General features: G+C 42.2%; 5 protein-coding genes across 5 annotated transcripts; all 5 read left to right on the top strand.

The window, feature by feature from the left end:
- Positions 1–857: 857 nt before the first annotated feature.
- LOC128235551 (calponin homolog OV9M-like) lies at positions 858–2,083 on the top strand. Its single transcript, XM_052950365.1, has 2 exons — positions 858–1,435; positions 1,798–2,083. The coding sequence occupies exons 1-2, from the start codon at positions 858–860 to the stop codon at positions 2,081–2,083; spliced, it is 864 nt and encodes a 287-aa protein (XP_052806325.1).
- A 1,323-nt stretch (positions 2,084–3,406) lies between these two features.
- Positions 3,407–4,228, top strand: LOC128235550 (uncharacterized protein C53C9.2-like). The gene has a single exon (XM_052950363.1). It carries the CDS (start codon positions 3,407–3,409, stop codon positions 4,226–4,228), a length of 822 nt encoding a protein of 273 aa, XP_052806323.1.
- LOC128233619 (calponin homolog OV9M-like) lies at positions 4,229–7,453 on the top strand. The gene has a single exon (XM_052947380.1). It carries the CDS (start codon positions 4,861–4,863, stop codon positions 5,809–5,811), a length of 951 nt encoding a protein of 316 aa, XP_052803340.1. The 5' UTR covers positions 4,229–4,860; the 3' UTR covers positions 5,812–7,453.
- Positions 6,670–7,453, top strand: LOC128233621 (uncharacterized protein C53C9.2-like). The gene has a single exon (XM_052947383.1). The coding sequence runs from the start codon at positions 6,670–6,672 to the stop codon at positions 7,294–7,296; it is 627 nt and encodes a 208-aa protein (XP_052803343.1). The 3' UTR covers positions 7,297–7,453.
- Positions 7,454–7,600: 147 nt separating this feature from the next.
- Positions 7,601–10,128, top strand: LOC128233620 (calponin homolog OV9M-like). The gene is made up of 2 exons (XM_052947381.1): positions 7,601–7,738; positions 8,135–10,128. The coding sequence occupies exon 2, from the start codon at positions 8,135–8,137 to the stop codon at positions 8,885–8,887; it is 753 nt and encodes a 250-aa protein (XP_052803341.1). The 5' UTR covers positions 7,601–7,738; the 3' UTR covers positions 8,888–10,128.
- The last annotated feature ends 3,075 nt before the right edge of the window (positions 10,129–13,203 follow it).

Raw genomic sequence — 13,203 nt, 5'->3', positions numbered from 1 at the left:
TGTATTAACAACATGTCATTTTCATAATACAACACATGCAAGTTTGTTGATGGAGTTGCCTGCAAATGCTTATTCGGATATGCAGTTTTGAATGAAAGTAACTTACAAATAATGTTTTTAAAGTTTATGCTTTATTGGATGGTAACTTCCAGCTTTATTTTCATACATTCCTGGTCGGTATTCCATAAAGATCTAATTACAAACATTGTCTCATTTTCGAAATATTCTGAGACAGCATGTTAATACGTTTGATTTGCCATTGATATTTCTTTGAACTTGTCTTAATGTTCCAAGAATTGAAATCGCATCTTAAGATCATTATGGAATGCCAGCCTCGAAATGTTTTTAGATATTTGTTTAGATAGTGAAGTTTGCTTTGTAATATTAGATATTGTTGCCATGGAAATGCAATGCTATGCTGATGTGGAATGCAACTTTGCGATGCGTATGTAGCTTTGTTTAGTGTCACGTGATCTTTTCTAAGAAGAATGATTGGCTAACAGATGTGTTTTAATACGTCCATCTTCATCGGGTAAAGGCCTGACTTCCGGGACGGGTAAGTTGCAATATAATTTGTTTAGTTTCTAGAATGTTGTACTAACCGTTGTCTGTTACCGGTGGAAAAGTATTTATTTTAGAATTATCTGCATTAGAGTGATTGATAGAATTCCAAGTCAAGTTATTTTCTGTGAAATTGCACTTTTATGTTGCTTACTAACAAAGAGCTGACTTTTTTGTATAGTCGCACCAACTTGTTTATCCAAATTCAATGAAACTTTGTAGTAGTCACTCAGGCAGGGCTTGCTTTGTTTGTGTTCGCTCAATGTGCTTGTCTTTACGTGTGTTGTTGTTAACAGATGGAGCAAACAGGAGAACGCAAAAAGAAGAGGTGGACTAAGAAACAGCTGCGCGCCAGCCAGGGACTCCTTACCCAGCAGTCCAAGACCAACATCTACGCCTCCCAGGCAGGAACTACCGGTTTTGGGTCCGTTCGCCATGGGGCTGACATTCGTGCCGATGACGTCAACAAAGAAGGCGAGGGTGTCCTTACGCAGCAGGCCGCCACCCACATTTACGCCTCGCAGAAGGGAATGACTGGGTACGGGTCGGTGCGGCACGGCGCGGACATCCGGTCAGACGACTGTGTGCAGGAGGGCCACGGAATGCTCACACAACAGGCGGAAACTAATATATACGCCTCCCAAAAGGGTATGCGCGGTTACGGTGCGGTCCGCCACGGTGCCGACATTCGCGTAAAGGAGCTTTACGAGGAAGGAGATGACGATGAATATCCGACTGACGAAGAGGAGGAAGTTAAGGCGCCTCCCCCGCGCCGGAGCATCCGACCAGATAACCCTGTACCGGAACAAGTTAACGAGCCCGAGCAAAACGGCGAACCCGAGATTGCAGAGGAAGAAGAAACAAACGAAGACGAGTAATAACTAGGCTGTTTAAAGAACTTAATGAATTGTACGAGTGGGGTGTAAGATGACTTATGTGAACATTAATTTTATTTATTTTTCCTTTCGTATCAGCATCGTTTTAACGAGTGAAAATGCTGTCTACAAGTCATTTCTATGTTTATTTCCTATAAACTTTCCGTTGCATGGAATGTCAAATGGAACTTTCTCAAAGGACTATGCCTTGTAAATGTATAAGCAAAGTATTTAGTCGATTCTATGTTTGGCCGTCGCAGGGCTTGCTTACGTACGGTGCTGCAAACGTGCAAGATATTAAACGTCTCATACATTAACCAAACACACATTCGAAGGACTCATATCCATCATTTCAAACCAGACCAACCTTGCGTTTACAGGCAAGTCCTAATCAGTCAGGGGCCTCGGGCCAGAAAAAGAGGCCAAAGTTTACTAAGGAACAACTACGAGCCGGACAGGGTTTTGTCGGGCTCCAGGCGGGCACAAATAAGGGGGCATCTCAGACGGGTATGACGTCGTTCGGGGCTGGACGTCATATCGCCGATATCAAAGTTAAAGAGCTGTGGGAAGAGGAAGATGACGAAAAAAAACCGTCAGATAAAACAACGTCTGACGTCACGGCCACTGGACTGCCTGGCCCGAAATAACTGCTGCCCAGCTTAAATGTGGAAAGACACTGACAAATTAAGAAATGATAAAAACACTTTAAAGCAAACAAACCATAGTGATTTTTAGATATGTTTTTTTTTTCAAAGTAGGGATTTTAATTTAACCTGCAACATTAGCCTGACTGAAGTTTTTGTGTTTACTGAACATTTAGTAGATATATTGTATATAATGAGAACCTTTCAATATGAGCAATATGTCCGTGTTTTTTTCCGTAAAATATAATGGTTGATGTTAAACAAAATGGAATAAATTTCGAGTTGACTACTTGTATCCATTATGATTTCTGTTTGTCTTGTCATATGTTCTATCTTTGCTGCTCAATTTCATGCTTTTGTATTATTTTAATTATGATTTTCCGCTGCTTAACACTTCTAATTCCTCACAAGAAGTGTTCACTAGCTTCTGTGCTCGTGTTCACGCGCTTTTGTGCACGTGTACTTGGAAAACCTCGTGGAAAATGTGCCAGATCTGTGTTAAACTTGATGTTATTGTCTTCTTGATTCACTTTGGGGTAAGTGTGCCACAGTTTCGTTATAAATGTTACCCCCAACAAACCCACCCCCTTGAACAACTTCTATCATACAATTAATACTCCTTGTCCTCCTCCCCGCCCTTAAATTGTATTGTCCCCTTCTGCATGATGTGTGACTGTCAACACTTTACTAATGCAAACATCACGTGCAGATAGACATCTAGATCACAAAGTACACTTCTAACTTATATATAATCTGCCCAAGTATTTACAGTAGCAACCTTACCGTTTTCCTTGTAAAAAATCACTGTTCCATTTTCCTTCAAGGTAAATACAGTAGCCATCATACCGTTCGTCATTGTCTTCCGAAAAGATACATTATCCATCATATCGTTACCCTTGTCATTTCAGTAAATGCGGTAGCCATCATACCGCTTCCTTTGCCATCCCATTAAATTCAGTAACTATCATACCATATTCCTTGCCATCCCAGTAAATACCGTAGCCACCGTACCAGTTTTCTTTGCCTTTATCCTCAGACCATTTTCACACCCAAACCTCTGTAAAACATAAACAATTATGATCAACGATGACATTGACCTGATAAAAGATTAAAAATTCATAGTACATGTATACTTACTTTAAAGACATTACAAGAAAGTACACTTATTTAAAATTCCATAAAGCATGTTAATAATAATTCAATTAAAGCATGCAAAAGTTATGCATAATGATATTGGCTTTCGGACGAGTTATGTAACATATTAATCAACAAGCTTAACACAAAACATACCTTGATCACAACGCCAAATGTCATTGTCACGTCACCATGTTTACCAAGACAGCGTTCTGTTCGCAGGATCAGCAAACCGGGGAGAAGAAGAAGAAGAGATGGACCAAGAAGCAGCTCCGTGCTAGCCAGGGTCTTCTCACCCAGCAATCCAAGACAAACATCTATGCTTCCCAGAAGGGCATGACCGGATATGGCGCAGTACGCCACGGCGCTGACATCCGCGCTGATGACCAGACAAAGGAGGGCGAAGCCCTGCTGACCCAACAGGCTGCAACTCACATCTACGCCTCCCAGAAGGGCATGACTGGGTATGGTTCTGTCCGCCATGGCGCCGATATCCGCGCCGACGACGAAAACCAGGAAGGTCAGGCTTTCCTTACTCAGCAGGCGGCAACTAATATCTACGATTCGCAGAAGGGAATGACGTCTTTCGGTGCCGTCAGACACGGCAAAGATATCAAAGCCGATGACCTCAGAGCAGAAAGCAACGGACAGCTTTCGCAGGTTGCGGAAACGAACATTTACGCCTCGCAGAAGGGTATGACAAGCTATGGTGCCGTCCGTCACGGTGCTGACATCCGCGCTGACGATGAGAACCAAGAAGGCCAGGCGTTCTTGACACAACAGGCCGCAACCAATATCTACGATTCGCAGAAGGGCATGACCAGCTTCGGTGCTGTGCGACACGGCAAGGATATCGCAGTTAAGGAATTGTACGAGGAAGGCGACGACGACGAGTACTTGACCGACCCCGACGAGCCTACTCCGCCACCAAAAGCTTCCAAGCGCGAAGAGCCGCAGCCTGTGGCACAGCAGCAGCAGCAGGAAGAGGAGGAGGAGGAAGAAGAGGAAGAGTAGACATGCGCAATGACGTCCCTCACATAGAAACAGCTTATTCCTATACGTTTGACTGTTTGCGTTGTGACTCGAGTCGCAGTATCTGATTCCTGATACAAATGGTGCTTTTATACTGGGAACTATGGCAGAATATTAATTGAACAAGGACACACATTTATCAGAACTGTTTGAAAATAACAGATTCAAAACCATTTGGCTCCTTGAGAATGTGATATTTATTTATATTTAAGCTGCTATATTATTTTTATATTGAATTGAGCTGTTCGGGGCTGAAAGCTCAAGGTAACTTATGTAATTAGCGGCCACTTGGTTTTGAAAAAGTGCATCAAACAGTCAAATTCGTTTCAAGAAGAAGACACTGCCAATTATTTATTTCGGTTTAAAGATCTTATTTTTACGCGACTTTTAACTAAAGTTTTATGAATTGAACTTTTTAAAAAAATAAATTTGGGCTAAAGTCGTCAACTCGTCTCTTAGAATATATAATTGTGTTTTTGTTTTACCAGGTTTAAGTCTTCATTTATCCGTCGATTGGGGGTAAGCGTCACCCGAATAACGCGCGTCACGTTTTTGAACATCATCAGCTTTGCATATTCCATGTTTTTCAATATCAAGCATTTTCATGCCTAACCATGTACGTTTCATTACCACTCATTCACTCATTGCTTAATCATTGCTTCATCGTTCTTGTATCACAGATGTCTGAAGAAAAAACAAAGAAGAAGTTTTCCAAGAAGCAGCTGCGTGCTGGACAGGGATTCGTCCATCAGTGGGCCAACACTAACCAATATGCTTCCCAGAGTGGCATGTCGCCATTCGGGTCCGTCCGTCACGGCCGAGACATTGTCGCTGATGACGCTGATGCGCGCGGTCAGGGCGTCTTGACCAAGGTGGCCGCCACTCACATCTATGCCTCACAGAAGGGAATGTCTGCCTTTGGCTCCGTGCGCCACGGCAAAGACATAAAAGCCGATGACCTTGACCAGCAAGGAAATGGCGCTCTAAGCAAGATCGCTGAGACTAACATCTTCGCTTCGCAGAAGGGAATGACACCATTCGGGTCTGTGCGTCACGGAAAAGACATTGCAGCAGACCAGTCCGACCAGAGAGGCCAAGGTGTTCTCACCAAGGTGGCGGAGACAAATATCTTCGCATCACAGAAAGGCATGACGTCATTTGGTTCCGTGCGACACGGGAAGGACATCAATGCTGACGACATGGATCAGAGAAGTAACGGCGTGCTAACAAAAATCGCTGAAACTAACATCTTTGCATCTCAAAAAGGGATGACGGGCTTCGGGTCCGTCCGTCACGGTGTCGATATCCGGGTGACCGAGCTCTGGGCAGAAGGAGCCGACGATGAGTATCCGACCGACGAAGATGAGCCTAAACCGACACAGTCAGAGGCCCAGAAGCGCCGCGAAGCGCGCCAGACTGATGTCGAGGTCACTCCCGTCAAGCAACCGTCGCCAGAGCCTGAACCGGAACCGGAAGCAGAACCAGAACCGGAGCCGGAGCCTGTTGTCGAGGAAGAAGCGCCCGCGGACGACGGTGGTGATGATGAAGGCGGATTTTCCTGGTAGACCGAAACGCTTGAAAAACAGCAATGTGGAGACTTTTACCATCAGTGATCAAAACTCAAAATTTTAAACGAACGAAAAGAAGAAAACTGGAACAGCAGAATATCAAATAATGTAAAACATAAAGTATGCTTAATTGGACAATGACATCGCGTAAGATACATTGATATGAGGCAAAGTGGAGAATTTTTTTATGTTTAGATACCATACTAATGACGTCAGTATTCTTGCTTTTCATTTCTGCTTTTCATACTTCTTTAAACTCTTTGGTATTTATTTTTCGAGGCTGTGTATGTTGCCTAGGAACAAGAAAGAAATGAATGTAAGACTTGTAAGTCTTCGGCATATTGTATTTAAAGTATTGTTAAATAGTGTTGAAAATATGGGCTATATACGAAAGCTACTGTTGGGCTGGCAGTAGGCATCAAGAGGGTACAAAAGTTCGCTGGGGGCGATTTTCAGTTGTCGAGAATATACTTTGATTGTTATATTTAAGATTTTCACTTTTAAATAAATTTTAATTACAAGTCTGTCTTTTGACGATTTTTGACGATTAGTTCATACAGGAAAAACAGTGCATGTATGTTAAGCAATGGAGAACGTGTATTTATTCACGTAAAGAAACTATACCCGCACGGTTATGTTGCCAATTCCAAGTTTCAGCCTTCATTCGACCATCCCCGAATCCATAGTCTGAAATGTTAATCGCGCGTAAACGATCAGTGTTACATACGAACGCGTTAGTTGCAGACAGCGTTGCAATTCCATAGTCACCTTTATTAACATTGATAGCGTCAACATTGCTTCACTTTGCTCACCATTATTGTTAACGTGTGTGCTGTTTTTATCCTACCTCCACAGATGTCCGACGAAAAGAAGAAATTCTCCAAAAAACAGCTGCGCGCCGGAAATGGCTTCATCCACCAGATGGCCGCCACTAACCAGTACGCCACTCAGAAGGGCATGACTCCTTTTGGAGCTGTCCGTCACGGCCGCGACATTGCCGCCGACGACGTCGACATGCGAGGACAGGGCGTATTGACAAAAGTCGCTGCTACTCACATCTACGCCTCTCAAAAGGGCATGTCTTTCGGTTCAGTACGACATGGGAAAGATATCAAGGTCGATGACATGGATCAAAGAAGTAACGGTGCTTTAACAAAAGTTGCAGAGACCAATATATTTGCCTCCCAGAGGGGAATGAGCGCATTTGGATCCGTCCGTCATGCCGGTGACATCAGAGTTAAACAGCTCTGGGAGGAGGGCGAAGATGACGAGTATCCGACGGATGAGGAGGACACGCCGCAGGTGTCAGCCACTCAGCGACGCCGGGAGTCAAAACAGGCGGCCCAGCCCGCCGCTCCCGCAAAGCAGCCGTCACCAGAGCCGGCTTCAGCGCCAGAACCGGAACCGGAACCAGAACGGGTTGTTGAAGAGGAGTCATCCGCCGCTGCCGACGACGACGACGATGGTGGTTTCTCCTGGTAGAAAACACCATGTTTCGAAAAACGCTTAATATTTTGTGACTTTACCGATTAATCGCCTTTTCATCATAATTCCTCAGGATCGATTTTCCGTTCGTGTTAACATGATACTCTGTTATCCTTGTAGAATTTCCATTACCAATATACTACGTACAATTGTAGACGTATTTGTTTTCTATTCCTATTTATCGAGCATGATTTATCTTTCACAATGCTGCATGGTAATCTACACTTTTTTCATGCTTTCAAGTTATGCCACCTTTGTTGTAATTCCATCTATCCAAATTTCACATCCATACAACTATTTTACCCCACATCAAGACACTCTTCCGATACGTCGACAGTCCCGATCTCCCGGCAAAGCGATTGGATAACTGAATTAGAGTATAATAACTTTTCATTGGTTGTAAGAATGGTTGAATCCGACGTGAAACAGGAATATCTTGGTAAGTTGATATTTCTCTATTTTTCGAAATATTAATATGTTTCGGTAAAATTCCATTTGATCATGATAAATTAAGAAATATTAAAGTAATAGATCTGATTGTTTTAGCTAGGACTTAGTAAACCATCAGTGATGTGATATGCAGTGTTTATTGTGTTGTGATGTGTAATTGTATTTGTTAGTTTGTTTGTACGTAGTTTTGTCTTTGATGTGGTCAGTCATAGGAATATGTGTTTGTGATATAGATTACCCACGACTGAAAGCCATTTTCCTAGTAGATTCTTTAAAGCCATGTTTAGCATTTCTGGAAAATGTATTTATTTCTTAATTTATGTTAGGGTTTCTATGTGGAAGAATGTACAAAGACCATGGTTTCTCATAAAGTTCTTTCTTACAGATGTCGGAGTCGGCAGTGGAGACTAAAAAACCCCGGAAAAAGTTCTCCCGGAAGCAGCTGCGGGCATCTCAGGGGATGCTCACAATGCAGGCACAGACGAACATCTACGCGAGTCAAAAGGGGATGACAGGTTTCGGTGCGGTGCGGCACGGCCGTGACATCCGGGCTGATAACGTATGCCAGGCGGGCAACGGCGAGCTCACCATGGTCGCCAAAACGAACATCTACGCGAGCCAAAAAGGAATGACGAGCTTCGGAGCTGTCCGGCACGGGTCAGACATACGCGCCGATGATGCAAGTCTGGAGGGTTTGTCCACCCTCTCACTGCAGACGGGGACGAACCAGTTTGCGTCCCAGAAAGGCATGACTGGCTTCGGTTCCGTCCGCCACGGACCGGATATCCGGGTTAAAGAGCTATACGAGGAGGGCGCCGACGACGAATATCCGACCGACGAGGACGAGCCGTCCCCGATGAAACCTGCTTGGAAAGTTCGGGACGAAGCACGCGACCATGGCCTGGCAGACACGCCCGTTCATTCGCAACCAGAACCTGTTGAAGAAAGGAAGCGTACGCCTGAACCGGAACCGGAACCAGAACCGGAGCAAGAACTAGAACCGGTTCACGAGGCAGATGAACTTGAAACGGAAGTACCTGATGAGCTGGAAGAGCCGGTTGTTGATGAAAGCGAAGGGCATGAGAAGGAGGCTAGCCCCTTGCCTGGGTCAGATGACATTTTTCCTGAGGAGGAGTGATTTAACACTTAAAACCTTTGTCATTAATGATCAAGACAGTTTAATTGTAATTTTGAAGGATCACATTATCAGTTAAGATGTGGATTCTTGAATATGTAACTAGGAAATAAATATTATTGCTGTACTCTTCAAAACAATATTTTCCATGTCCAGAATGTACTTGTGATTTATGCCATTTTTCTTAGGATAAATAATTTATAAACAATTTTGTGTTGTATTCCATCACATAGAGTCCTTAAAGATTCCCTAAGATGCCTTAAACTCATAAGATGAAAATATAACGGAATACAGTAACAACCTTTCGAACCAGTTTGGTATGACGGTTACCAACAACTCGTAGTGGATAGCTTGATCGGGTTGTCCGAACAACCGTGACCATAGGTGTATGAAAAGTACAAGTTTCGACTTGAAACATTGATACAAAAGATAAATCATACGAAAACCACGTGGTTTCTGAAAACAACTAAAAATAGGCCTTGATTTACTGGGAGAAATACGATCTGTTTGCATGTAGCAAAACTAATACACGTGCTTTTGTTTCTCGTCTGCGAATGCTTAAAGTTTCATGCAAATTAGTTTAAGATTGTAGGATCACTATTTAAAACATTGCAGATGGACACCTGAGCATTACAATGCATACAGGTGCTACTGGACACTAGCATCTATATTGTTTCCAGCATTGTTTAATAGTCCAGTATCAGGACACATCCAGAATGATGGTTGAATGACGGAGAATTGTGTCATGAAATGCTGAAATGTTTGCGCAATTTGAGCTTATCCAAGTATTGGCCCACTTTTTAAATTTCAGAAAAATTGGTGTATTTGCTGGACAAGTCATGGTCACACGGTATCCTTAGGTTAACTTCTGTATTTTACTTAAACATATAGAATAACGTCTGCACACCAGAATCAATAACTGATTCAGACACACTTCTATCATACAGACGATGACGTCATTAAAAAGAAATAGATAATTGTGTGTACTATATCCTAAATGTCAATTGGCGACTTCAGCGGGTTATCACCCCAAAATCATACTATAGGTGGCGCTGCTGTCGAGTAGCTCCTTGATCCGGATAACCTCGGATATGATCGTCTTTGAACATAATACAGTTTGATATGGTAATATTTAGCCGGAAACAAATGGGTGCTCCATAATAAAGAGCAATACTTATAATTCTGATACATACGCGAAGTCCATCTAAAATCAGACATACGCAGAGAATATTCATCTTGAACTTCCGTTCCATACAGGAAATGGAGGTGGCAGGAGAAAAGAAGAAAAAGAGGTGGAGCAAGAGACAGCTGAGGGCGAGCCAGGGCCTTCTTACCCAGCAGGCAAAGACCAATATATACGACTCGCAAAAGGGCATGACGCCCTTTCTGGCCGTCCGCCACGGGGCCGACATCAGGGTGCGAGAGCTGTACGAGGGTGACGATGACGAATTTCTGACGGATGAGGAGGAGGACGTCAAGAAGCCGCGCGCTTCCCCCCGTCCCGCACGTGCACCGGAAGAAGCGGCAGGGGACGCCGCTGACTAACCTAAATGACTCTGATTCTGCTGTGTTACATGGGGGGAATTAAACTAAATAAATTTAGTGTGGATTTAAGAAAGACTTTAATTTTATAGTTTTAATAAAATCCTTTTTCTATTTACATTTCGTGCAAAAAATGGACAATGTTTTGTATAACAATTTCAAAAAATGCCATGGAATGTGTTACAGAAAAAGAATGTTAAATTACATTTTTCCTGATAATAAATTGTTTTGCTTTTCAACTAGGGAGCCTTGTCTTAATGTATTTTCAGCCTTCTTTCGAAATGGTGAGTGCTCGATACTTTGTTGTTCTATGTAAATGTTTAATACTTGCTTGGAACTCGCGGCAAATGCATCTTTGTCCGTTATTGGCCTAACTTTGTAACAGTGCATTTTACATGTATCTGCCTAACTTTTAAACGGAACAGTAAGCATTCCGCATGAAAAGGAAATGCTTCCGATCTGTATTAACAAAACTTATTCACGAAACGGAAACAACGAATAAAATGGCTTCTTTTTTATCACAGGAAATGTCAACGCCAGAGAAGAAAAAGAAGAAGTGGAGCCGCAAGCAGCTGCGTGCTAGCCAGGGCCTCCTCACCCAGCAGTCTAAAACCAACATTTACGCCTCCCAGGCCGGCATGACCGGATACGGCTCGGTCCGCCACGGGGCCGACATCCGGGCGGACGACCAAGTAAAGGAGGGCGAGGGGATGCTCACACAGCAGGCAGAAACCAACATCTACGCCTCCCAGAAGGGCATGCGCTGCTACGGGGCTGTACGCCATGGACCAGATATCCGGGTGCGCGAGCTGTACGAGGAGGGAGATGACGAAGACTTCCTACCGGATGACTAGGAGTAATAAACGCTGTGACGTCACTTATAGAACAATGACGTCATTAAAAACTTTGCCAGTATATTGCTGAAACGAACGCTTCCATAAAAATCATTTTTTTACTAAATACAATATTTCTGCTAAGTGAATGAAATTTCTTTCTGATGGTTTTAAAAGCATTTTTCTTATGTTATTTCTGATATTTTATCTTGCTTTAATAAATCTACAAACGTTCATGTTTTATTTTATATATTGATGATGATGATGATGATGATGATGATGATGATGATGATGATGATGATGATGATGATAATAACGATGATTACGATCATGACAATGATGATAGTGATGATGATGATGATGATGATGATGATGATGATTATGATGATGATGATGATGATGATGATGATGATGTCACTTTAATACTTCGGATAAAATACCGACGACGACAATAATGGTGATGATAAATGATGATGATGATGATGATGATGATGATGATGATGTTGATGATGGTGATGATGATGATGATGATGATGATGATGATGATGATGATGATGATGATGATGATGATGATGATGATGATGATGATGATAGTGATGATAGTGATGATAGTGATGATGATGATGATGGTTATGATAAATGATAATGAAGATGATGAAGATGATGATGATGATGATGATGATGATGATGATGATGATGATGATGATGATGATGATGATGATGATAATGATGGTGATGATAAATGCTGCTGCTGCTGCTGCTGCTGATGATGATGATGATGATGTCTAAACTAAACCAAACGTTATAGGTCGGGCACAACATGACAATACGCAGTTTTGGCCTGAAGTCATATTTAATCTGACGTTGTGGCCACAACGTTTAGATTTCAGTTTGAAATGGCAAAATTCGCCGGTGTGCAAATTAATGCAGGAAACTATATCACCTTTAAAAAAATATTAAGCCGATATGAGAAATGAAATGTATCATACAATTAAGTCTCATAAAAAAATGCCAAATGTTGCAGCATTGAATATAAGCACGGTATAAAATGCGGCGCACATAAAAACGTCGCTATGAAGCGTACCGTCACAATTTTTTTATCAGCTCGTCCAATCATTTTAGCTTATTTCACGGAGCAAGTGTCAAGTACTTTAACATGAATTGTTTTTATTAGGTGTGTAAATTTTCAGATGAAGATAAAATGATAAACAATATTGTTATTTCCTTTAGCGATCCACAACATTTGCATGAATTTCATGATATATTTTATTTGCAATTTTATTGTGTTTTTACCTAAGCTACATCACGGCCGGCAATCAAGCATCGAGTTAGATAAAAACTCACCCAACAGTGACTTAAAAAGATCGACATTGATATGGATGATGAGGATGAGGAGGAGGATTCTCATGATAGGAAATTAGCTCATGGTGATTATATGCGTCCTTGAGCGTTCAGTTTGTGTTTCATAAAACATAAAAGTAGGCATTTCATACAGTTCCAAAGCAAAATAAGCGCATACAAGAAGAATTGTATGATTTAAGTCAACGATATTGACCCTGACTTTTAAGAAAGGAGCATTGATCTCGCTATTTAGCAGTATGTACTTCGCCACAACGTGCTAAACGTTCTTGCTTAGCTGTTTCAGAATTTCCCAAGCTTACAATGCTAAAATCGGAACACGAAATAATGAACCACGAGTTAGCCCCTTACAATGACCTTTACACGTGAGCTTTATAGGAAAGCAAGTATTATGCACAACAAGTAGACTCAATGTGGTGAACAGCTATGCCAATTCAGTTCCATATCGTACAGCCAAACGTCACAGCCCGAACACAACGTAAGCACATTCTGTTTGGACCTGGAGTAAAATTTAATCTGCTTTGAACCACAACTAACTAGAATTAAGCATGAAACGCAAACTTAACGGCGGTGCACAACTTTCAA

Source organism: Mya arenaria, chromosome 5 (genome assembly GCF_026914265.1).
Source record: "Mya arenaria isolate MELC-2E11 chromosome 5, ASM2691426v1".
Lineage (NCBI taxonomy): Eukaryota > Metazoa > Mollusca > Bivalvia > Myida > Myidae > Mya > Mya arenaria.
This window is presented reverse-complemented; position numbering and strand designations above follow the sequence as displayed.

Excerpts from the sequence above, each read along its gene's own strand:
- LOC128235551 (XM_052950365.1), top strand. The coding sequence starts at position 858 with ATGGAGCAAACAGGAGAACGCAAAAAGAAGAGGTGGACTAAGAAACAG. Across the intron at positions 1,436-1,797 it reads GAAGAAACAAACGAAGACGA|ACCAACCTTGCGTTTACAGG; the intron begins GTAATAACTAGG and ends ATTTCAAACCAG.
- LOC128235550 (XM_052950363.1), top strand. The coding sequence starts at position 3,407 with ATGTTTACCAAGACAGCGTTCTGTTCGCAGGATCAGCAAACCGGGGAG.
- LOC128233619 (XM_052947380.1), top strand. The coding sequence starts at position 4,861 with ATGTACGTTTCATTACCACTCATTCACTCATTGCTTAATCATTGCTTC.
- LOC128233621 (XM_052947383.1), top strand. The coding sequence starts at position 6,670 with ATGTCCGACGAAAAGAAGAAATTCTCCAAAAAACAGCTGCGCGCCGGA.
- LOC128233620 (XM_052947381.1), top strand. The coding sequence starts at position 8,135 with ATGTCGGAGTCGGCAGTGGAGACTAAAAAACCCCGGAAAAAGTTCTCC.